This window comes from Gouania willdenowi, chromosome 19 (genome assembly GCF_900634775.1).
Source record: "Gouania willdenowi chromosome 19, fGouWil2.1, whole genome shotgun sequence".
Classification (NCBI taxonomy): domain Eukaryota; kingdom Metazoa; phylum Chordata; class Actinopteri; order Blenniiformes; family Gobiesocidae; genus Gouania; species Gouania willdenowi.
The window spans coordinates 174,813-201,234 of NC_041062.1; the positions used below are offsets into that span (position 1 = coordinate 174,813).

At 37.7% G+C, this 26,422-nt stretch overlaps 2 protein-coding genes across 4 annotated transcripts; one reads left to right on the top strand and one right to left on the bottom strand.

The window, feature by feature from the left end:
- Positions 1-7,974: 7,974 nt before the first annotated feature.
- atp2a1l (ATPase sarcoplasmic/endoplasmic reticulum Ca2+ transporting 1, like) lies at positions 7,975-17,494 on the top strand. Of its 3 annotated transcripts, XR_003676255.1 has the most exons (25): positions 7,975-8,259; positions 9,060-9,077; positions 9,335-9,417; positions 10,388-10,492; positions 11,269-11,407; positions 11,877-11,957; positions 12,057-12,142; positions 12,218-12,515; positions 12,581-12,747; positions 12,845-12,933; positions 13,015-13,117; positions 13,205-13,336; positions 13,416-13,532; positions 13,636-13,854; positions 13,923-14,034; positions 14,176-14,399; positions 14,497-14,717; positions 14,824-15,026; positions 15,403-15,488; positions 15,563-15,696; positions 15,796-15,913; positions 16,022-16,139; positions 16,416-16,449; positions 16,935-16,980; positions 17,207-17,494. XR_003676255.1 is itself a non-coding variant. In XM_028476521.1 (24 exons), the coding sequence occupies exons 1-23, from the start codon at positions 8,142-8,144 to the stop codon at positions 16,418-16,420; spliced, it is 2,976 nt and encodes a 991-aa protein (XP_028332322.1). In that variant the 5' UTR covers positions 7,975-8,141; the 3' UTR covers positions 16,421-16,449; positions 17,207-17,494. The 3 variants fall into 3 exon arrangements, 2 of the variants coding, with proteins under 2 accessions (XP_028332322.1, XP_028332321.1); XM_028476521.1 differs by lacking the exon at positions 16,935-16,980; XM_028476520.1 differs by lacking the exons at positions 16,416-16,449; positions 16,935-16,980.
- Positions 16,844-26,141, bottom strand: sult1st6 (sulfotransferase family 1, cytosolic sulfotransferase 6). The gene is made up of 7 exons (XM_028476522.1): positions 25,761-26,141; positions 25,496-25,624; positions 24,620-24,717; positions 23,702-23,828; positions 22,084-22,178; positions 18,596-18,776; positions 16,844-18,090 (listed from the first exon to the last, which is right to left on the bottom strand). Exons 1-7 carry the CDS (start codon positions 25,945-25,947, stop codon positions 17,978-17,980), a joined length of 930 nt encoding a protein of 309 aa, XP_028332323.1. The 5' UTR covers positions 25,948-26,141; the 3' UTR covers positions 16,844-17,977.
- Between the last annotated feature and the right edge of the window lie 281 nt (positions 26,142-26,422).

The following is a 26,422-nucleotide window of genomic DNA, read 5'->3' on the forward strand; positions in this document are numbered from 1 at the left end:
TAAATCAATCATTTATATTGTAGTGATGCACAGGAAGTGTAGAAAACTGTATCTCTCTGTTCAGTCATTTCTCTATATTTAGTTTCCCTCTGAGGCATTTCTCAGGATCTTTTTGTGTTCATTCGTCTTGCTGTCATCAATGCCATCTTCAAGGCGCTCTGTCCGCCACTCTGCCTTCTTTAATAAGGGAACTCTGATCTGGAATTATGCTGTTTGTTGGATAAAAACCACACATTAAAATTATTGTTATATTAATGATAAAACTTACAGGTCAAAGAAGGTGAACAATGGAATATTGGGCTCCGACTGTAAAGCATGCGCATGCTAAAATAAACAGCAACAGTTGTGAAATTTGTAGTATTTTTTTTTTCACATAAAAATCTAAATGTTAAATCTAAACTTTAAATGTAAATGTTAAATCTAAATGTCATGAAACAATATATTTAGCTAATGCAAATTAACAAGACATACCAAATTGAAGCTCACATTTAACATTTAGATTTAGGTTTAACATTTAGATTTAGATTTTATATTTATATTTAACATTGACCTTATACTTTTACAAGAAAAAAACATCACAATTTTCACAAACATTGCTGTAAATCTGGTCAAAAGTAAGTTTTTTTTAAACGTATTTTGCTGATTTTTACAAAAGTTGCTGTTTATTTCTTTAGTGAACTTTACAATCAGCGCCCTAAACATATGCCCACATATCTACACTGTATATGTTTAAGTTTAGAGGTTGAACACTTCTCTACAGAAATGTTACTTGTTTGTTAAAAATGTACAAATGTGTGTTGATGATTGCGTACAATCTGCTGGACATTAATAGATGATGCTGAGGACATTGGGTCACCATTGGTCGTCTCAGATTCTAACAGCAGCGTCTCTGTAGGATTATGTTTCTAGATTCTGTGCTGGTCAGTGAGTCTTGAAGACTGAAATGTGACCTTGTTCACAGATAAATGCAGACTATACTGTACTCATCACCTATAGGACAAATAGCAGAAATAATCAATATGTACAGCTTGCGTGTTATGATAAAATACATTTATAGGATGTATTAGTTTCAGAGCTCCTCAAATGAAACAATCAGCTCTAAAATAGTCTTGGTTAGATAAGTGTGACCATCTCAAAATAGATTAGAAGACATGTTATACTTTTTTTTAAAGTATATAGTAGAACATAAATACTCTCGTTCATCCAGCTGTGAAATACTAAACTGTTTGATTTATAATCCCTACAAAGGATTCCATGTTATTAATGTATTTAGCCATAAAAAGCTGAGTAATGTAACTCTTTTAATAGATTATAATTATTATAATTTATATGAGCCACGGTGATGAACACAATGATGACTTAATTGTTGTGATGAAAACAGAGGTTAGAAAACATCTGTAGACATTAAACATGACATGAATAGAATGAGTGAAATTACAGATGTAATGGATGTTAATAACATGAATAGTGTAATAATATTCACCAAACCAGTGAAAGCAGGAATTGTCAACTTTAAAGCAGATGTTCTCAAAGGTTTTGGGTCCAGGGACAGTAGAGAAATATTTTAATTAATAATCCTCACATCATTTAAACTCATTTTACTGTCATTTGTAATTTCTAAATGTTATAGGAATGATTTATTGTTAAAACTTTTCAACTCAAATGTTTCAGTTCTTTGTAGTAGAAATGAGTTTTAGGAGTATGTGTCCTAATATTGTAATATATAACATTTATGTATTAACATAAATAAAACAAATGTGTCACATTTATTTAAAAAAACTATTTATTATTTCATAGTAATTGAGACAGTCATCACACTGTTACAGCAGTGCATCATGTCCAGCTTATACTGGACATGTAAAATACAATATGTTGGTTTTATTGATCTCCATATGTAATCGTACTTTTTGTACGACATGAATGATTGAAAAAAAAAAAAAATGAAATTCACAAACCAGTTTTAAAACCACTGCATTAGATCATCATTACTGTATATACTGTAGATCCCATGTTGTTCCACCAAAATGTAAATGAAAAGTCTCTGAGTGCTGATGTTTTTCTGTATTTTACTACAGTTTCTAATTACATGTTAATCATGAGTTTAACCTTGATCCACAACATACTGTAGTTTTTAGTGAACATTTCTCAAAAATGTGATATAAGTGTGAACTGTGAGTCAAATCTGTATTTTATTTTGAAATGACCAATTTGACCATTTATGAATGTAGATCCGGTTTAACTAAAACGTTCTCCACTCGATTCCCTGTGGATCCATTATGTGTCCATCCTTGCCTGTGATTGGCTGATCTGGTTAGATGATCTGGTTAAATCTGTGAAGATCAGCAGGTCTGGTTCTGGTCAGTAGATGATGGAGACCACTGAGAGTTCCAGGGGTCACAGTGGGGGACAGTCACTGCTGTGGTATCTGTCATTGTGTCCTTGGGCAAGGCACTTCACCCACATTGTCTAGTATGAATGTAGTGTGTGAGTGGTGGTGGTGGTGGTGGGAGGGGCCTATGGTTGTCAGTCTGCCCCAGGGCAGCGGTGTGTTCCTGCTTTCTCCCACTAGATAAAAGAAAATGTCTATTTGTACGGTTGCCGTACAGACAACCCTCAGTGCTATTGGTACGGTTACCAAAGTACACATACGTAACGTCTTAGGGTTAGATTTAGATTATAACCCTATATCACAACAATTTTTAGGGTTAGGGTAAAGTTTAGTCTTAGTCACGTGACCTAAACTGGCCAAATAGCGCTGCGTACGAATAGAATGTCTGTATATTGATACGGTAACCGTACCGACAGAACGTCTGTATATTGATACGGTAACCGTACCGACAGAACGTCTGTATATTGATACGGTAACCGTACGAACAGAACGTCTGTATATTGATACGGTAACCGTACGGACAGAATGTCTGTATATTGATACGGTAACCGTACGAACAGAACGTCTGTATATTGATACGGTAACCGTACGGACAGAACGTCTGTATATTGATACGGTAACCGTACGGACAGAACGTCTGTATATTGATATATATTGATACGGTAACCGTACGGACAGAACGTCTGTATATTGATATATATTGATACGGTAACCGTACGGACAGAACGTCTGTATATTGATACGGTAACCGTACGAACAGAACGTCTGTATATTGATACGGTAACCGTACGAACAGAATGTCTGTATATTGATACGGTAACCGTACGGACAGAATGTCTGTATATTGATATATATTGATACGGTAACCGTACGGACAGAACGTCTGTATATTGATACGGTAACCGTACGGACAGAACGTCTGTATATTGATACGGTAACCGTACGAACAGAATGTCTGTATATTGATACGGTAACCGTACGGACAGAATGTCTGTATATTGATACGGTAACCGTACGAACAGAACGTCTGTATATTGATACGGTAACCGTACGAACAGAATGTCTGTATATTGAAACGGTAACCGTACGGACAGAACGTCTGTATATTGATATATATTGATACGGTAACCGTACGAACAGAACGTCTGTATATTGATACGGTAACCGTACGAACAGAACGTCTGTATATTGATACGGTAACCGTACGAACAGAATGTCTGTATATTGATACGGTAACCGTACGGACAGAATGTCTGTATATTGATATATATTGATACGGTAACCGTACGGACAGAACGTCTGTATATTGATACGGTAACCGTACGAACAGAACGTCTGTATATTGATACGGTAACCGTACGAACAGAATGTCTGTATATTGATACGGTAACCGTACGGACAGAATGTCTGTATATTGATACGGTAACCGTACGAACAGAACGTCTGTATATTGATACGGTAACCGTACGAACAGAATGTCTGTATATTGATACGGTAACCGTACGAACAGAACGTCTGTATATTGATACGGTAACCGTACGAACAGAATGTCTGTATATTGATACGGTAACCGTACGGACAGAATGTCTGTATATTGATACGGTAACCGTACGAACAGAACGTCTGTATATTGATACGGTAACCGTACGAACAGAACGTCTGTATATTGATACGGTAACCGTACGAACAGAATGTCTGTATATTGATACGGTAACCGTACGGACAGAATGTCTGTATATTGATACGGTAACCGTACGAACAGAACGTCTGTATATTGATACGGTAACCGTACGAACAGAATGTCTGTATATTGATACGGTAACCGTACGAACAGAACGTCTGTATATTGATACGGTAACCGTACGAACAGAATGTCTGTATATTGATACGGTAACCGTACGAACAGCCACTGCCAACAAAAAAGAAAAGCAGCAAAGCTGTGGTGGTGCCAGTGTCACCTGCTCTATTTATATCTCACAAGGAATTCTGTATTCAGAGACTCAGCTGCCACTTCTATTATTACTGTTAGCTAATGCAGCTAACACTAACGCTGCTCCTTTATCTATAACCTTATTGCATAGTACTAATTATGTCTGTAATTCTTAAGTTGTTCACCAAAGCACTCTTTTCTACACTAATCTAATATACATGTGTGTAACAGCTGAAATGTGTTAATGCACTTTGTGTCACGTTAATCTGCAGAAAAAAACATGTTCAAATATATGTGGAGCCGATTGTAAAGTTGCACACGCTAAAATAAACAGCAAGTTTTTGCAACATTTAACAACAAACCATGTTTAAAAAATGTATGTAATTTTTTTAAATGTATTTTAACAGCAAGAGGGTTTTATGAACATTTAAATTTAGATTTAACATTTAGATTTTGAAAAACGTATGTGATTTTCTTATGTTACTTTTGACCAGATTTACAGCAGTATTTGTGAAATTTGAGATGTGTTTCACTCTTGCAAAAATATAATCGTCATGTTAAATTTGAATGTTAAATCTAAATCTAAATGTTAAATTTAAATCTCAATAAAACAATCTTGCTGTTAATCTGGTCAAAGTTTGTTGTTAAATGTTTATTTTAAATGTTTATTTTAGCGTGTGCAACTTTACAGTCGGCGCCTCATACAAATACCAAACTTCAACATATGATGACAGGGTCCAACATTAGAGTTCCCAGTATGAAGGAATTCAGTGTTAATGGGAATAACCTTCAAAGAAAAGATGTCATGGCTCCATGTATTTAAGTGTTGTTCCTCACTTTGCTTGTGCGTGCACATCAACTGCACCACTGCTTAACCCTGGGAACTCATATAGAGTTTACAGCAGGAACAGGATAAGAGGCACATGGTGATTCCTCAGCTACAAGGGCGGAGTGTCGCAGCTCAGAGAAGGTTTTACACTGTAGTAGCCCCCCCCTCACACACACACACACACACACTACCAAGTTACTGACACTGCAGCCACAGACAGAGGCGGAGTCAGGAGAAACCTAATCCTTCTGGGATATTGAGTTAAATGTCATTGCTTCAACCTGAGGGAGACACTGACAGGCCAACCCCAATCACAGCCCACCACGGCTGGATGACAGCTGACAGCAGGAGAACCAAAAAATAACAAAAATAAAAGCTTTCAGTACAACTTAAAACAGGGGAGTTAAAGTCATTTAGTTTGATCTCAGGTGGGCCACAGATTTTATTTGAGAAACAAGTAATTTCAACTTTATTGTTCCCTAGTTTACACTTCTACGTATAAATAAAATACAAAAAACTGTGTGTAAGAAACCGACAATATCCAATAAGCAATAAGTGACAGATATCAATCTCAACAGGTTCTTCACTTTAAATTTCCTAGATTTTGTGACCAATTTCTATTGAATTAAGGGAAATATTATTTCATAATTGGAAAATTTTTTAAAGTTTTTGTAAGAATTTTGAGTTTTTTCCCCTGCTGTTTTATCATTAAAAATGACTGCAATCATGTGATACAAGCACGGGAACATATTGTTGAGTTTCATTTACACAATGATTTTTACTGAAATGGATCCTTCATCAGTGCAAAAGGTTCAGCTTTGCAACAAAGTAGTTTTCTTTATTCCTGGTCCTGAAAAGCCACAGTCCTGCACGTTTGAATTGTTCCTGCACCAAAACAGCTGGATCTAAGAACTCTGATTTAAACAAGTCCAGTAACACAAAGCAAGTTCAATTATATTTTACATAGAAATAATCTACTACTATGATTAGTAGTTCATCATCATCGCACAAATGAGAATTATTCCATTTTTTCCAAAGTGATTAAATCATGGAATTTCCAGTGTAAAAGTGACGTTACAATGATGTGGTTTCTCTTCTTCCAGATAAACACAGGTTGTGCCAATATTTGTCCAGTGATGAAACAGTTGTTGAACGTTTTCTCTGGGTTCATATACACACAGTCGTAAAGGGGTCACAGCTAAAAGGTCGAGGGTTTGATCCTCAGGGGCCAGGTCTATTTGTGCTGACTTTGCATGTTTCTCCTTCATAATTTTTGGGTTTTCTCCAGAAACTCAAACATAGCACAAAAAACACATATTTCAATAAAAAGGAGCAAAATCATGTTTTTATATAAAAAATAATTTCCTCATGACTTTTATATGTCAAGGCAAAATGTATGTATGTTAACTATGTATAATTGTTCAGAAACTATTATTCATCATTATTTCATTTACCAAAATGGTTTCAAAATGATTTTTTTGACAATTTAAAAAAAATAATTACATGATGTTCTACGAACAGCTTTGAAACAGAACATTTCCCTGTACATAAATACTCGCTGCAGTGAAACTACGGTATGTTACAGCTGTCAGGCGGCGTGAGCAGCGACCACTGCTGCTGCTGTGTGAGCACCTGTCAGCTCAACCAAAAGTAAAAGCAACTTGAATTCCTGTTTAAAAGACTCTCCCAGCAGTCTTTTTACGGCTCTTTAAACAGATAATAAATCAACACTCACTTTTATATTGAACCTTTAACTGTTCACTGTGTTCACCATCGTCTGACAATAACAACATTATATCAACTACATATCAAAGTGTTTATTTCCCCCCAAAAACTACATGCTAGGTTTTTTTTCTCTGTAATATTATGTAAATTATTCTTTAAAAAATACACATTCAATGATCGTGGTTGACCACAAGAGGCCATTGTGTCGCGTTGATCACCTTGTGGAAGGATCACCTGTCAAACTTATGTCGCTGCCATCTCTTCCTCATTAAAAAAAGAGAAATAAAATGTGATCCTTCTGGATCTGTAACTTCTCCTTCCTGCTGTGATCGTTTGACAATCTTGGCGTTCTGCTCCTCTTGTGACCATTCCTCCTCCTCTACACACTCACTTTCCTTATTACTCAAGCATTTATTTGTTTTTTTGTAATGAAGATTCACAACCTGACGTCTGTTTGATTGTCATCGTGTTTGAAGAGAGGGTGATGTTAGCTTAGCTGTAAAAATGATCTCATCCCTGACTTGATCTTTGGTTCTTGGTGGTGGAGAACTTCTCGTGTCAATGTGGCAACGTGTCACACTCACATTCAGCATGTAAAAATACCAGCTAATTCTTGTACGAAATTATTTGTCCCCCATCACCCTCCTTGGGTGTCTCATTCACTCACTCTGTGTTCTGGCAAGGCAACCTTCCTCAGCAGAAACCAGTTGAGCCGTCACTCATGGTGCAACACCCCCACCCCCTCAACCCTTTGGATGTTCTCCTGTCTCACTATCTCACCTTCGTCTTATTCCACTGACCATGCATATTCCAAAAACAGATCTCATTTTTATCCATGCTGTGAGCCCCACCACCCCCACCCGCCTCCTTCATCCCACCCCCGGTCCCCTCCTGTCTCAGCACCACCTTCTCTTGCGTGGTACCTCCTTTTCAAACACAAACCATGTCACGGAGCCCATCATCTTACCTCCCCATTGCTCCACCTTAAGTCCCTCCCTCGAACCCCCACACTAATTTGCTCCATGATAGAATTTGGAGGCGTGTGTCTGTGACATGTCCACCAATCCTATGTCCTTAGGGGGTATAAAACCCTGAGCATGTATGAGCTTATTCGCTCTTTCTGTCAGTCCAGCACTCCTGAATTGGAGGGTGCCACACTTCTAGGTGAGGGTGGTGGATCAAGGGTGAAAGCTGCAGAGAATAACCAAGAAGTCAAAGAGCGCGGATAGGCACGGTTATTCGGCCAGTCCCTTGTCTATCCAGAAAGGATGGAGAACGCACACACAAAGTCACCGGCAGAGTGCCTGGCTTACTTCGGCGTGAATGAGAACACCGGCCTCAGTCCAGACCAGTTCAAGAAGAACCTGGAAAAGCATGGCTTCAATGGTGAGAGTGTGGGCATCGGGTATGGGTGGGAGGCCAAGACCTAAGCATTGATTAGTGAAATCAAACATATCAAGGTTTGCATTGAAAATGTTTTTAAAGTACAGGAAGTTGTGCTGAGATTACTTTTGGAGGTGCTTCCCTCAGAGCTGACAACTGTGCAGTTTCCAGGGATACTTATTGGGCTAGGCCACGCTGAGACTTTGCATGGGATGCTTTTTCAGAGAGGAGTTGCAACAGCTGGTAGAAATGCAGAGACACTGAGAAGCAGAGACTTTGAGGGCTTTGAGAGGCTATTTAAAGATAGCTAAAGAAGATGGCTGGAGAGCGAGAGAGACAGGTGATGGCTCAAGAAGCTTCCTGGGTGATATATGGGCTGGGCATTAACAGTGGAGATGGATAATTTTAGGCTAAGTGAAATGGGAAAGTCCTCAGATAGCTTATAGTTAAATGATAAGTATGATGATTGCTAATCAATAGCAAGAGGAATAGCAGAATACAAACAATAAAACAAGATCTTGTTGACAGGTTCAACAGTCTTTAATTTAGATTCAGTTTTTGGCTTTTATAGAAATGATACATGTCAACCTGAATTCAGCCTCAATTTTTTAATCGATACTAAGGTGTGCTGTATGGTTTATTTTAAAGTAATGATCCACTAGTCTGAAGCTATAGACAATAACGAGGAATTAGGGTTTTTAAATGATTACATTGGTTTTTCTGTTGGAATTATTTGCTCTTTTTTTAACCTGCATCTTTTCTTGTGTCTCTTCAATCGGTTTCTCTCTGATTCTTGACTCCAGAACTGCCCGCTGAGGAGGGTAAGTGCTCATGCAACATTTACAAATCATGTAAATGAATACAGAAAAATACAAACACCTGATATAACGCTGGAAGCATGACAATCATCACGTTGATGCTGGTGCCCATGATGACATCACACTTTACCCCAACATCACTAGTCAATCTTTCAGATTGATTGGGAGTCAACTTCACTTCAACAATCAAATGTTTCAAACCAGGAGCTTAATTGTCATCACTGGTATTAAAGGTTCATTGTAACATTGGTTGTTTGTAGGTAAGAGCATCTGGGAGCTGATCATCGAGCAGTTCGAGGACTTGCTCGTCAGGATTCTGCTGCTGGCCGCCTGCATCTCTTTCGTAAGCAGAGTTGATTTTTTGTTGCTCTTTTTTTGTCATGATGGGAAATTTTCTCAAATTGTGACACTAGTATTTCTAATTGATGTGATACAATGGATCATTACACACAAAACAAAACACTTTGTTTGGAACCTTTATGAGGAACTCAATCTAGTCTCTTTTAATTTATCTTAAAGAAATCAGTTTAGCTTGGTAGTAAATTATTTGTTGCATGGAAATAGCAAACACATTTCTATTCCTCTGATTATTCATTCAACACAATTTTATTTCAATACCACCATCAGTCTACTTAACACGAGGTCATTACTCCATAGGCACTTTGTCAAGACAACCTTTCATCCCCTTCAAGTTCCTCCACCCTCTTATGTATTTTCGAGGGCGACAACTTGAGAGGAGGGATGCACATTTCTAAGGCTTGTAGGAGGTGTATTAATTCCTATCCCCAATTTTTACCCCTTCGAGCAGCTGTCACTGTGGCCTTAGAAGGCGAATATTAAGAACCAAGTGAGAGATGGGGTCAGGAAAGTAAAAGGGGGCTGTGGGGGTAAGGGTTTATTTTAAGAAAGCCCCAAGCCGAGGAGAGAAACTGAATCCTTCGGGAAAGGTCAGGCTTGAAGGAAGGAACGAAGGGCCTCTGCAGCAAGAGGTTTGATGTTAGAAGAAGGAAGAGGCCATAGGCCACAGCAATCAAAATAATAACAATTGCATAATACAGATTACAAAAGCAGCATATGACATATCTGATTAACATGATTTGATACAAGTCTATGTAAATTACTCAACAGATTAGCATGAAAAATTAAGCACATTGTTAATGAACTAAACTTATGTTTGGACTTCTTTATATCGTTGACGTTTTATCAGGAGTTTATACAAGTCTTACAATATTTACACAGACAATGCATACGATGAGAGATGTGTACAAGCTGTCTCTACTACTTTAACTCCCTTTTTACTATTCTGTCCTCAGGTGCTTGCCTGGTTTGAGGAAGGCGAGGAGACCGTCACTGCTTTCGTGGAACCCTTCGTCATCCTTCTTATCCTCATCGCTAATGCCGTTGTTGGCGTGTGGCAGGTCAGTTTGGGGAACCAGTTAGTAAACAGTGTCTGTTTACCGCCATGTTTTCACCCTTGACTTTTTATTTATTTATTTATTTTATTTTTCTACAACAATTAAGGCTTAAAAATAGTTTCTGAGTTGAGCAAACTCAATATAAACAACATTACTCAATCATAGGTAAATGGAAACTTAGCAAACAAAAGTGTCATGTTGTAGAAGAACAGATCCAAAGTATTTTGCAATGTGGGTATCAATTCCAATTACTAACTGGCAGCGCTATTAGTCTGTCAAGGACATTTGTCTTCATCTAAATAGTCAAACCATGTCACATTACTTCTTTTTTTCTCATAAAACTGTATTTCATGACGAGTAAACTAATGTTGTTTATTAATCTGTGCACCCTGGTCAGTCTAGCTGTAATGATGGTAAACATAATGGTTACTCAACAGTAGAATAAACCAGAGTTTTCATTAATAAACACAACTTACATCTAACTTCAACTATTCAAGTGCCTTAAGTTGAAAGAGCGTACATCAGATAACAGATGTGACCTACTCATGTGTCATCAGTTACTTGTGTATCACGGTGTTATTACAGTTCATAATGACTCAAAGCCTCTTGGAGGACAGTGCTCGTGCTACATCAAGGACAAAATGAGTATAGATTACATTTGAGCAACTGGCACGCTGAGACTCATCAATGCTGTGCCCACCTTTTTACAAGTACTTGTTGTTTTTGTTTTTTAGACCTTCTTCTGGTAACATGTCCTGTTGTGAATGTGTGTTCAACAGGAGCGTAATGCTGAAGATGCCATTGAGGCTCTCAAAGAGTACGAGCCTGAGATGGGCAAGGTTTACCGTTCTGACAGAAAGAGTGTGCAGATGATCAAGGCCAGAGAAATTGTCCCTGGAGACATTGTGGAAGTGTCTGGTAAGTTATGTTACAATTGTATTCTTCTCATGCCACTAATATCTGTTAGATAAAATTCATTTATAATAACAGATACATATTTGTGCTTGTGCACATGCTGTCAACTCCTCGTGTTATTTTAAGGCAGCATGAGTGAGCCCTGCAATGAAAACATGCTGACTGTATGAAAACACAAAACACAAGTATAAATATCTTCTCGTTCGCTCCGTGCCATCACTCACTCACTCTCCAGCCATCGCCAGCATGTGCTTCACTTCACTGGACTAAATATGTGTCAGTCTCAGCTTGGCACTTTTGTGAAATCCATTGTTAGATCCTGGATTATAGCCAGATGATGCTGATGGTTCTCATCAGTTACAAATTGGATTAACGAGTAGTTTTTCCTAACTATTAAAATACAAACTACGATTATCAAAAGCACAATAGTTCATTTTGGGAAATATTAATGTTTCACATGTCCTGCTCACAGTTGGTGACAAAGTCCCCGCTGACATCAGAATTGTTTCCATCAAGTCCACCACCCTTCGTGTTGACCAGTCCATCCTTACTGGCAAGTTTAAAAAAGAAAAGGGAAAGTCAAATATTGCTTTTGTTCCCTTTTCCTCTCAGAGTTTGAAATAATATTTTTTTTATAATATTCCTCCCTAAGGTGAGTCTGTGAGTGTGATCAAGCACAATGAGGCTGTTCCTGACCCCAGAGCCGTCAACCAGGACAAGAAGAACATGCTTTTCTCTGTGAGTTTTTATATCTTCACCAGAAGACATGTTTCTGTTCCACTTCACAATTTTCCTGTTCTCTCTTATTCGCAGGGCACCAACATCGCTGCTGGCAAAGCCATCGGAGTGGCTGTGGCTACTGGAGTCGGCACTGAGATTGGCAAGATCCGTGACCAGATGGCTGCCACTGAGCAGGAGAAGACCCCTCTGCAGGCCAAGCTGGACGAGTTTGGCGAGCAGCTGTCCAAGGTTATCTCCCTGATCTGTGTTGCTGTGTGGGCCATCAACATTGGCCACTTTAACGACCCCGTCCACGGAGGCTCCTGGATCCGTGGTGCTGTCTACTATTTCAAGATTGCCGTTGCCCTGGCTGTGGCTGCCATCCCTGAGGGTGAGGCGCTGACCTGGATGTTCTTTCCTTCACTGCTTTTATCACACTAATACTGATTTGTTCAGGTCTGCCCGCCGTCATCACCACCTGCCTGGCTCTTGGTACTCGCCGTATGGCCAAGAAAAACGCCATTGTCAGAAGCCTGCCCTCTGTGGAAACCCTGGGCTGCACCTCCGTCATCTGCTCCGATAAAACTGGCACACTAACCACCAACCAGATGTGTGTCACCAAGGTTGGTGACAGGCTTATAAATGTTGTTAACAGATTCAAACATAACTATTTCCACACAGTAACCATTTACATGTTGATTTTGGTTTTGTTCTTCTCAGATGTTTATTGTTAAGTCTGTCGAGGGCGACCATGTTGACCTTGATGCCTTTGATATCTCTGGCTCCAAATACACCCCAGAGGGCGAAGTGTAAGTTGCTTTTTACAGATATAAAGCATCGGTTATTACCAATCTATGCCAAAACAACCCTTAATAGGTTCTTTCCTTTAGTTCTCAGGGAGGTTCCAAGACCAACTGCAGCGCATATGATGGCCTTGTTGAGCTGTCCACCATCTGTGCCCTGTGCAACGACTCCTCTCTGGACTACAACGAGGTAATACCCTGAGGTTGTTTGCTATATTTGATCCCTTGAAAGCGTGTGAACAACTCACCAAATTACATTACCCCCTACGTCTTTCAGTCCAAGAAGATCTATGAGAAGGTTGGTGAGGCTACTGAGACCGCCCTGTGTTGCTTGGTTGAGAAGATGAACGTGTTCAACTCCAACGTGAAGAACCTGTCCAAGATCGAGAGATCCAACGCATGCTGTAGTGTAGGTTCACTCTTTCTGTCTGCTTTTTCAATGTGTGAGAAATAGTACACTTAGAAACACTCTCTCTGGTCTCCAACAGGTGATCAAGCAGCTCATGAAGAAGAACTTCACACTGGAGTTCTCTCGTGACAGGAAGTCCATGTCCGTGTACTGCACTCCCACAAAGGGTGACGGTGGCGCCAAGATGTTTGTGAAGGTGGGTTCTCTTTAGCTACTTCATACTTTATTCTTTGAAGACCTTTACATTGATAATGTTGCATTTAGATGAAGAGGAAAGAGTAACCGTGCCTTATTCACAGGGTGCCCCAGAGGGTGTGATTGAAAGGTGCACATACGTGCGTGTTGGCACCACACGTGTTCCCCTGACCAATGCCATCAAGGAGAAGATCATGTCTGTTATCAGAGACTGGGGCACTGGGCGTGACACCCTGCGTTGCCTGGCCCTGGCTACTTGTGACAACCCACTGAAAAAGGAGGAGATGAACCTTGAGGACTCCACCAAGTTTGCTGATTATGAGGTAAACACAGAAGTTGTCAAAGATTCATGTGAACAGTTGAACTAAAATCTGCTTGTTCCTCTTTACAGACTGACCTGACATTTGTTGGCTGTGTGGGAATGTTGGATCCTCCTCGTAAGGAGGTCACTGTCTCCATTGAACTCTGCAGAGCTGCTGGAATCCGTGTCATCATGATCACTGGTTAGTAATAGACACGAGGTTGTGTGTTTTACAGCGCAGTGAGTTTAAAAAATGTAATTGCGTTTTCGAAATCACTCAATGTTAAACAAACCAGAGACTTCTGCTTCCTTAACCACAAACCTCTACCTTTCCCATTGTCAGGTGATAACAAGGGTACTGCTATTGCTATCTGCCGCCGGATTGGCATCTTCTCTGAGGATGAGGATGTTACCGGAAAGGCCTACACTGGACGCGAGTTTGACGATCTACCCTCACACGAACAGCCTGAGGCTGTGCGCAGGGCATGCTGCTTTGCCCGTGTGGAGCCAGCCCACAAGTCCAAGATTGTTGAGTTTCTGCAAGGCTTCGATGACATTACAGCTATGGTGAGAGTGCAGCAGCACGTGGCACAACTCAAACACAACTGTGGGCTTTTATTTGCAGTCCTTGTTACTAAGCAGCACATTGTCTTTGTGAACCCAGACTGGTGATGGTGTGAACGATGCCCCCGCCCTGAAGAAGGCCGAGATCGGCATCGCCATGGGCTCTGGCACTGCCGTTGCCAAGTCTGCCTCTGAGATGGTCCTGGCTGACGACAACTTCTCTTCCATTGTGTCTGCTGTTGAGGAGGGTAGAGCTATCTACAACAACATGAAGCAGTTCATCCGCTACCTTATCTCCTCCAACGTCGGTGAGGTCGTCTGGTGAGCAGCCTGTGTAACACACATTTGACAGTAAATACCATATGTTGCTTCTTTTTCTAACCTTGGCTTTTCCTTTTTCTTCCCATGTGTTTCCTCTTCCTTGTAGTATTTTCCTGACTGCTGCTCTTGGTCTGCCCGAGGCTCTGATCCCCGTTCAGTTGCTGTGGGTCAACCTTGTGACTGATGGTCTGCCCGCCACTGCTCTTGGATTCAACCCCCCTGATCTGGACATCATGGGCAAACCTCCACGATCACCCAAGGAGCCCCTGATCTCTGGCTGGCTGTTCTTCAGATACATGGCTATTGGTGGTAAGTACTAGAGGTTAGATAGGGCGCGCCACGCTCTGAGCTCCAGCAGCAAGTGAGAAATGAGCAAAATCAGCAAATAATCATCAGTGAATGTGAACGCTGAACAACTAAACACAACACAACGCTGTTAATATCCTGTCCACTACTAACAGAAATCACTTTAGAAATGATACCATAACAATATAGAAGTGTTTTTGTGTTAATTAATAAATAATATTAATGTAAGAGATTTAAAAAAAAAAAAAAAAAGTTAAAAATGAAGCCTCGGACCAAGAATCTAAACTCTAGTAAGTTCAACTACAGGCATTGATTTATATTTATTTACTGTTAAACAGGAACTAATTCCGTCTTTACCTCTGTTGTCCTTTCCAAACAGGATATGTCGGTGCTGCCACTGTTGGTGGTGCTGCATGGTGGTTCCTTTACGACTCTACTGGTCCTGGAGTCACCTATTACCAGCTGGTAATCATCGTGTTTGTTTCCTGATGCTTTTCCTGAAACTCAATGGTTCTGACTCTCTCTTCTGGTCTGTGCAGTCCCATTTCATGCAGTGCTGTGATGAGAACGAGGACTTTGCTGGACTTGACTGTGAGATCTTTGAGGCTGCTTCTCCCATGACCATGGCCCTGTCCGTCCTGGTCACCATCGAGATGTGCAACGCTCTCAACAGGTACTTCTTCAAATATAATCTCATCATTAATCTCATGAGAATGCTGGGTAAAGTGCAATGGTATTTGTTTCCTGACACAGTACTTTTTATGTTTTCAAGCTTGTCTGAGAATCAGTCATTGCTGCGTATGCCACCATGGAGCAACTTCTGGCTGCTCTCTGCCATGACTCTGTCCATGTCCCTTCACTTCATGATCATCTATGTTGACCCTCTGCCCGTGAGTCACAAATACCGGCTAACGTTGATTAAAGAAGTTGTGGTTTGCAACAAAGTAGATTTCCTGATTGTGATTCATCTTCACTGACATTTGCTCTTTGGCCACCAGATGATCTTCAAACTGACCCATCTGTCTGTGGAGCAGTGGCTCATGGTCCTGAAGCTTTCCTTCCCTGTCATTGCCATTGATGAGGTGTTGAAGTTCGTTGCTCGCAACTATGTTGAGTGTAAGTATCTGAGTTTTTTCTCCAACCTTTATATCTAAAAAAAATAATATTGTAAAGATAACAAATAATTACATGGATTTTACTAATTTTGGAAGAGACTATTGGTGTTTTTTCATGTCATGTCATATTTTAACAAATCCCCTTAACATTCATTTCATCAGCTGTATTTATTATTCCATATACGCTTTATTAATTTAATCTTCATCCTGTTTTCTTCCACTGTCTCTCCTTTCCCTTCATCATTAACTCACCATAACCCTTTTTGTTGATTTTCAGGCTAAATTCAATCAGCGCCTGTAACTAAAACAAGGTATTTTACTTGTGTGTGAAAAGGTTTTGTATGAATGTTTGTGTATTTTTGCCCACCTACAGTACATCGCTGCTCCAATGCAGATTTCTAGTCCGTGATGTTCTAAGGTTATGTGTTTATTTTAGCCTCTGGCTAATGTGGTCGTAGTGTGAGGAGATCTCAGAGTGTTGCTTAAAGTGTGCATTATCTGTATCTCAGCTCTGCTCTTTATTATGTGAATTCTTTTCATCATGTAAGTCGTTCTGCAGCAGATGTAAACCATCAAAATGTATGTTTTTCAGCACCCAGCTTCCCTAAATTAAAATGAGTTACATTTGATTCATGGCACATTAATATGTCAGCACCAAATATATTGTAACTACATTTAAGCATGAACAGCACCACTCCTTCTTCATTTATACTTGGCTTGCACATTTATTTTTGGCTTTGATTCTCTGCTTTGGAATCTTTTCTGTTTTATTGAAATTGTTTTTCTTTTGCTTCAGAAATGAAAGGAGCATGGGTCAAAATCAGAAAACTGACACATGAACAGTAATGTAAAATTAAAACATGCATCCTCATAAAAGAAAGATACACTAACATTAGAGATTTGAGGCAGAATAATTTTGCTGACACTGCAGCTGCATTTCAAATCTATTCATTTTTTTAATGCGTTGTTCGTGAAGATCATATTAGTAAATGCTAGCGAAGCTTCTGCTTTTTTAATGACAGCATGTGCAAAGAAACCCTCTTTGATTTGTCTTTTCTCTCTCTTCAGATGGTACAGAAATTAAATAGAGGGCTGGAGAAGAGAGAATGTTCACATCCAATGAAGGAAGTCACTGTGAGCCAATAGAAGAGAGAAGAGGAAATATTGGAAAACATTAAAAAAACAATAAAACATCTTGAAGAAAAAAAATCCACACAAAAATAGGACCTATATTGAGAAGGAGAATGAAATAAAACCAAGGGATGTGTCCCTGCTGATAAACTATTAAACATATTTAAGATTTTATTCTAAGAAATACAGTATGTATTAAAAGTGATTTTTTTTGTTATCCTTGGATATTCTCAGCTGTTGTGTTTTTGTGTCAACTTTCATATGATTGATACTTTATTCTAGTCTGTGTCACTCGTGTCTCAAAATGAATTCATATGGACAGAAAAACAATAGCCTCCAGCTGCCTGCAGTCTAATAATAATTGTAATAATTATAATAATTATTATTAATATCAATGTCGGAGGTCTCGTGGCAGTAAATGGGCATGTCCACTCAGTCACAACACTTTTGGTCTTATATATTGTTTACGTGATAAGCTGCAATAAAAGTGATGATTAAAACTTCCTGTTCTTGTATTATGTAGCATTTACTATTAAATTATTCTAGTTTTATTTCTCTCATGGACAAACCATTGGGTGCAATAATAATGTGCCTCATTATTTGGTTTATTTTGCTTTTATGTCCATGAAAGGATTTTTTTTCTCTCTGAGAATTGAATAATATTTCTTTAGCAGTTATTTATCCTAATCTCAGAAATCCTTAAAATAATCAGAGCATAGGCCTGAATGGTATTCCTGAATTTTTCATTTTCTTTTCATAATCCTTATCGAACATTGCAGCTTGTTCTGGTGTGAAATGGTTCCTCCAATCGCCAACTTCACCTGTACATGAGAAAATAACACAGGACAGGCATAAATAAATCAATGAATAAAAAAACATCATTTCATTTACAAGATCGATTTTCAAGCTTCGAAAGAAATACATTTAAATTTATTTGACGAGTGAGGCTGTTTTGGACAAACGTTACTGAATTAATTAATGATATATAATATATATTATTAAAATAGACACATAACATACAAAACAAGTCTTCATTTATGATCATGTTAATGTTTTATCTATTTTTAATTGTTAGGAAATGTGTTGTTTATCTGTATTTAAAAAACAGTTTATATGTTCTGGTCATAAGATAAAGGCAATATCACACAAACCTCTAGAGGGCAGCATTGTAAATTATTAAATGTGACTGCATTATAGCTTCCATTGTCATCATTTCAGATATTAATCATTTATGCTTCACACACGAGGCTCATGTAATCAGATTATAAGTTTGCTTTCAAAGTAATAGTTGAGATTGTTTATAAAATATTGTTTTTGCTGAGGCACCTTTTCTCATGAAGGGAGAGATGGTCTCATCAAAAACAGGCATTGGGACGCAGGAGTAGTTGGACATCGGGTTCTCCTTCATGTTTTTGAAGGACGTGAGGTCCACGATGCGGTTAATGACTTCATCAGAGAGTGACATGTTCAGGTATCTCATGATGCGCTCCACCTCTCGTCGAGGATTCTGACAATACAACAAGACAGTATCTACGTTAGTACCTACGTTAGTATCTACGTTAGTATCTACGTTGGTATCTACGTTGGTATCTACGTTGGTATCTACGTTAGTATCTACGTTAGTATCTACGTTGGTATCTACGTTGGTATCTACGTTAGTATCTACGTTAGTATCTACGTTGGTATCTAAGTTAGTATCTAAGTTAGTATCTACGTTAGTATCTACGTTAGTACCTACGTTAGTATCTACGTTGGTATCTACGTTGGTATCTACGTTAGTATCTACGTTAGTATCTACGTTAGTATCTAAGTTAGTATCTACGTTAGTATCTACGTTAGTATCTACGTTGGTATCTACGTTAGTATCTACGTTGGTATCTACTACGTTAGTATCTACGTTAGTATCTAAGTTAGTATCTACGTTAGTATCTAAGTTAGTATCTACGTTAGTATCTAAGTTAGTATCTACGTTAGTATCTAAGTTAGTATCTACGTTAGTATCTACGTTAGTATCTACGTTGGTATCTACGTTAGTATCTACGTTGGTATCTACTTTAGTATCTACGTTAGTATCTACGTTAGTATCTACGTTAGTATCTAAGTTAGTATCTACGTTAGTATCTAAGTTAGTATCTACGTTAGTATCTACGTTAGTATCTAAGTTAGTATCTACGTTAGTATCTACGTTAGTATCTAAGTTAGTATCTACGTTAGTATCTATGTTGGTATCTACGTTAGTATCTAAGTTAGTATCTAAGTTAGTATCTACGTTAGTATGTAAGTTAGTATCTACGTTGGTATCTACATTAGTATCTACGTTAGTATCTACTTTGGTATCTACGTTAGTATCTACGTTGGTATCTACGTTCATATCTATGTTGGTATCTAAGTTAGTATCTACGTTAGTATCTACGTTGGTATCTACATTAGTATCTACGTTAGTATCTACGTTCGTACCTATGTTAGTATCTAAGTTAGTATCTACGTTAGTATCTACGTTGGTATCTACGTTAGTATCTACATTGGTATCTACGTTAGTCACTACGTTGGTATCTACGTTAGTATCTACGTTGGTATCTACGTTGGTATCTACGTTGGTATCTAAGTTAGTATCTACGTTAGTATCTACATTAGTATCAAAGTTAGTATCTACGTTAGTATCTACGTTGGTATCTACGTTAGTATCTACGTTAGTATCTACGTTAGTATCTACGTTGGTATCTACGTTGGTATCTACGTTAGTATCTACGTTGGTATCTACGTTAGTATCTAAGTTAGTATCTATGTTAGTATCTAAGTTAGTATCTACGTTAGTATCTACGTTGGTATCTAAGTTTGTATCTAAGTTAGTATCTACGTTAGTATCTAAGTTAGTATCTACGATGGTATCTACGTTAGTATCTACGTTAGTATCTACGTTAGTATCTACGTTCGTATCTAAGTTAGTATCTACGTTAGTATCTACGTTCGCATCTAAGTTAGTATCTACGTTGGTATCTACGTTAGTATCTACGTTGGTATCTACGTTAGTATCTACGTTGGTATCTACGTTAGGATCTACGTTGGTATCTACGTTGGTATCTACGTTAGTATCTACGTTGGTATCTACGTTGGTATCTACGTTGGTATCTACGTTAGTATCTACGTTAGTATCTACATTAGTATCAAAGTTAGTATCTACGTTGGTATCTACGTTGGTATCTACGTTAGTATCTACGTTGGTATCTACGTTGGTATCTACGTTGGTATCTACGTTAGTATCTACGTTAGTATCTACGTTAGTATCTACGTTAGTATCTAAGTTAGTACCTACGTTAGTACCTAAGTTAGTATCTACGTTAGTATCTACGCTAGTACCTACGTTAGTATCTAAGTTAGTATCTATGTTGGTATCTACGTTGGTATCTACGTTAGTATCTACGTTGGTATCTACGTTGGTATCTACGTTGGTATCTACGTTGGTAGCTACGTTAGTATCTACGTTAGTATCTACGTTAGTACCTACGTTAGTATCTAAGTTAGTATCTACGTTAGTATCTACGTTGGTATCTACGTTAGTATCTACGTTGGTAGCTACGTTAGTATCGACGTTGGTATCTACGTTAGTATCTACGTTAGTATCTACGTTAGTATCTACGTTAGTACCTACGTTAGTATCTAAGTTAGTATCTACGTTAGTATCTACGTTGGTATCTACGTTAGTATCTACGTTGGTAGCTACGTTAGTATCGACGTTGGTATCTACGTTAGTATCTACGTTGGTATCTAAGTTAGTATCTAAGTTAGTATCTACGTTGGTATCTAAGTTAGTATCTAAGTTAGTATCTAAGTTAGTATCTACGTTGGTATCTAAGTTAGTATCTAAGTTAGTATCTACGTTAGTATCTACGTTAGTATCTACGTTAGTATCTACGTTAGTATCTAAGTTAGTATCTAAGTTAGTATCTACGTTGGTATCTACGTTAATATCTACGTTAATATCTAAGTTAGTATCTACGTTTGTATCTACGTTAGTATCTACGTTAGTATCTACGTTAGTATCTAAGTTAGTATCTACGTTGGTATCTACGTTAATATCTACGTTAGTATCTACGTTAGTATCTACGTTAGTATCTACGTTAGTATCTAAGTTAGTATCTACGTTGGTATCTACGTTAATATCTACGTTAGTATCTAAGTTAGTATCTACGTTAGTATCTACGTTGGTATCTACGTTAGTATCTACGTTGGTAGCTACGTTAGTATCGACGTTGGTATCTACGTTAGTATCTAAGTTAGTATCTACGTTAGTATCTACGTTGGTATCTAAGTTAGTATCTAAGTTAGTATCTACGTTGGTATCTAAGTTAGTATCTAAGTTAGTATCTACGTTAGTATCTAAGTTAGTATCTACGTTAGTATCTACGTTAGTATCTACGTTGGTATCTAAGTTAGTATCTAAGTTAGTATCTACGTTAGTATCTACGTTAGTATCGACGTTGGTATCTACGTTAGTATCTAAGTTAGTATCTACGTTAGTATCTACGTTGGTATCTAAGTTAGTATCTAAGTTAGTATCTACGTTGGTATCTAAGTTAGTATCTAAGTTAGTATCTACGTTAGTATCTAAGTTAGTATCTACGTTAGTATCTACGTTAGTATCTACGTTAGTATCTAAGTTAGTATCTAAGTTAGTATCTACGTTGGTATCTACGTTAATATCTACGTTAATATCTAAGTTAGTATCTACGTTTGTATCTACGTTAGTATCTACGTTAATATCTACGTTAGTATCTACGTCAGGTTTAATCCAAAGCTGAAAAAGTGCTCTTTACCTCTTTCATATCCTCATAGAAGATAAAAAGGATGTTTTTCTTTTCTCGTGCTGCCCAGTAATCTTTGACATGATCATACCAGGAACCCCAGGCCACTGTGGAGAGCAAGGAACAAACACTGTAGTTGTTTGATAATAAAAGCAACATATCTTTGTATGCAAGGACACAAATTCTAAAATACGTGTCATGAATGCAGCTGGATAGTAAAACTTTATATGTGTAAGAAATATCTTTTAATTTGTATCCTTCAAATACACCAAATGTCCCTTTACATCTAAAAAATTACAATATCATAATATTTTTGGTCAGAAAGTCAAACCCATATACTGTATGATATGGGCTCATGAGTGAAATATTTCAAGCCTTTATTTCTTGACATTTTTATGATTATGGTTTACAGATAATGAAAACCCAAAATTCAGTGTGTCGAAATATGAGAATATTATCTAAGAATAATGAAAATGATATTTTAAACACTGTTAAAGCTGTTACTGATTGATATGAGAATCTATTGTTCAGATGAAGGTGAGAAACACCAAACCCAACATGACCTGAAGCATGTTATCAAAGCTCCCTGGGCTTCCATTAGGCCTGAACCACAGGTTGATCACCTCCATGCCACGCCCCTTTGACACAGTCATTCACTCTAAAGGAGGTCCAACCAAGTATTGAGAGCATAGAAATAAACATACTTTTCAGATGTCTTACATTTTTGTTTAAAATATATATATGTAATATTGTCATTTTCCGAGACACTGAATTTTGGTTTTTCATTATTTCTAAACCATAATCATGAAAATTTGAAGAAATAAAGGTTTTAAATATTTCACTCTATGTGTCATGAGCCTAAATCATATTTGGGTTAGACTTTCTGAAATGAGTGACTAAAAATATTAAACTTTTTCATGATATTTTATATAGATTTTTCTTAGATGTACCTGTAGATGTGGACATCACCATTTTGGAGAGTCCAGCCAATCAGGGTTTGGCGTAAATATTTCTACTTTTTTCTTACTTTCTTTACTTTACAGTGATATTGAATTTAAAGCCAACGTTTTAGTCGTTAGTGACGCGTCATCCATGACGTTATTCCTAAGAAGACCAGGCACAGTAGGTTAGACGGACTTTGATGTTGCACTAAGGAGACATTTTGATGCCAATATTGGTTTATCTTAAAATGTCTACACAACAACTGGAATAATCAGATGTCTTTAACTTGATAAAACCATTTGGAATTATGTGAATAATGCTCTTCTTTGAGTCAAACATGTCGACCTCCACAAGCGTATGCAATAAAAAGTGCTTTTTATTATATTTGCAGCCAATTCTGATTCCTACGACTAATGTTTACAGACAATAGTCTATTAAGTTTCCCTTAAATAACCATTACAGTATTCTATTGGATGTTGTTCTTTTTCTGTGCTTCATTGTGACTTAACTATTTGTTCAGCACTTTTGTGTATATAATTAATAAAGTAGAGTTCAGACCTAACTTTTCTATCTAATCAGTAAAGTAGTAACTGATTGACATAATACATGATTTTATTGTTTTGATTTGTTGCAGCCTCCAATCACACATTTGTGATCATGTGACCTCCTAACTTGACTCTTTACTCACACTTTCCTTGCATGAACTTGTGGATGTAGCCGTCAAAGGGCCCTGGTTCAGGTTGGGTCTGATTCATCAGATCAAAGAAGTAGTAGCTCACCAGGTTGTCTTTGGCATTGCGTGCACAATAAATCACCTTCAGGATCAGGACCAACACAAACAGCTTCATTATTTAGGAACATAGCAAGGACAGGAATATCCAATATTAACTTATATTTCAGAGGACAAAAGTTATTATTTCAACCAATATTATTGTCGAACAAAGCCTTTAAAAAATGAATCTAACTTTAGCATAAAAAACATTGACAAAGATCTACTTTTGGTTGATTACCTTCTGTATTGACAAAATTAAAAAAAATGGTGCAAACTATGATGACATAATGTTGATACTCAACTAAATACAAAAGGTGGAAAAAGGGGATAAATCTGATCAAAAATTACAATTTACAGAAAATATGAATTTAAAAGAAAGTAACTGCCTCACCTTTGTGTTTAGAAAAGCTGGTTTAACTCTAATCCATGCTGATGGTTTGTTCTTACTGTACTATACACATCACAACAAAGTTTCTAGTAAAACAATTTTTTAATTTATTAGGATTTCTTTGCAGGTAATAATTTTGAAAGCAGAATAAAATCACATGTGCAACTTTTCTTTGCATAATGGAACTTTTTGTACACATTGAACCAATATTGATGTAATTGTAATGTAAACTTTTGCCCCTTTAGACGCACATTGTAAAATCAATCATTGACCTTATCATCAGAAAGACAAACAGACTGTTTATCCATTACATTTAGTTTCTTACTCGAGAATGGAATTTTGTTCTATTTGTGTATCACCATGAGACATGAATAAACAATAAAGAATCATTGAATAAAATACAATACATTTCCCAGTTTTACTTCACGTCATTAAATCCGTCTCACCTTGCATTTTTCCTCCCAAAATCCAGCCGGAACCAGCTGAACAGGCAAATGTGTCTTTATTATTCGTGGAGGATCTGTTTTTTCCAGAAGTTCAAGACCTGGAATGAATAAAACCGACAACTACCCGTAGATGTAGAGTCACACTAAACAGCCATCACACTTATCATTATAGTTTTACCCTTAAATTTTATGTAGTCCTATTTATTTATGATGATGCTTTTAAACTTGAGAAACATCTCGTAAAAAATGAATGAATGAATGAATGAATGAATGAACTTGAGCCAAAGAAAAATGGAGAAATGAAGATATATCAACAATGGAGAGGTCTGGTCTCAAGTTAATGCATTTCAGTTAAAAATAGAGCTGAGTAAAAAAAACGGTGTAATTGATTTTGAATTGATTTCATTGAAATTTTCCAAAATAAATTCATAGGTGCTGAAATCAATTATTATTAATTCTTTAATATTAATTGTCTCTATAGATAGTCTGATGTTACCAAAGTACAGTACTGCTCCTGTTCAATGCCTTCAATCCACTGAAAACATGGCCCCAGCTTAAGTCAGAAGTTTGGAAGCATTTTATTAAAATCCAAATCAATCTGAAAGATCAATACTGAATCAATTGAATTGGGATTAATCGATTTAAAACCTTATTAATTGAAATATAATTGATTGAGGAAATTGGCCATGATAATCCATAGTTCCAGCATTTTATCCTTTGTTACATTATGATCACAAAACAGGAAGATTACTGTAAAATGATTTCACTATTTCCACTTAGAGATTAAAGCTGATCATCTCCATCATCCTTAAAACCACTCACTCCTGGTTACGGTAAATGTACCACGAACAACTAGAGAGGGGCTTGAACACCAACCTGAAGGGATGGGGGGTGGGGGAACAATCTCCAGGAAGGGGCTACGAACTGGTGTGGGAGCCCGTTTGCATGCTTCAGCATTGCCGTTGTGAAGGAGCAGATCAAGTATTTCCTGAGTCCAAGTTGTCCCTGACAACAAACAAGTATCACAATTTGAATCAGGTGTTATTCTATCATGTATTTTAGTAATAAAGTAGAGAATAAGAGTGAAGTTCATTAGCAACTCAAGGAGAGCTGCTGGTTATCAGAAGCACTGATTGATTACCTGCTTTTGGGTAGGTGGCAACCAGGATGTCTGAAGGATCAGGTCTGAATGCTGAGATGGAGTCAAACACGTTGGCGATCAGGTTCATGAGAGGAACACCTTTGACAGGAACCAGAGGGAAGCGTAACATATGGTCTCGTGCTTTTACGATGGACTCTTTATATGAAAGCTCCTTTTCCTCTGACATGACTGCAACAATCAAGATTACTTCAAAAAATTAAAAATCCAAAACCAGGAGAATGATAAACGCAAAGTGTCCAGTTGTTCAGCCGAGCTCCTCCCTGGTCACCAACATCTGATCTTTTATCGTTTCTACTCCAAGGAAATGATCTCTCGCTTGTTTGTCCAGAATATGATGTAATTACTTATTTGCCAACAGCTTTTTCTTCTTGCTTCACTGCTCAGTAAAGAGTTAAATATTCCAGTCTTTAATGGAGTCCCAGTGAAAGTTCAGAACCCTTTAACTTGACTGGTTGATCATTGGCTCCAGGTTTTTATCTTCCACAATAACAGGAATTGGCAGATCTCCACTGCTGTTTCCTTACGTAACATTCTATGCTCACATCTGTAAAGGAGTGGCTACAATAAAGTCACCACATCTGTTTCTGCCTCAACAGAAAAACATATTCATGGGTTTTATGAGCTGGAAATTATGTAAAAAT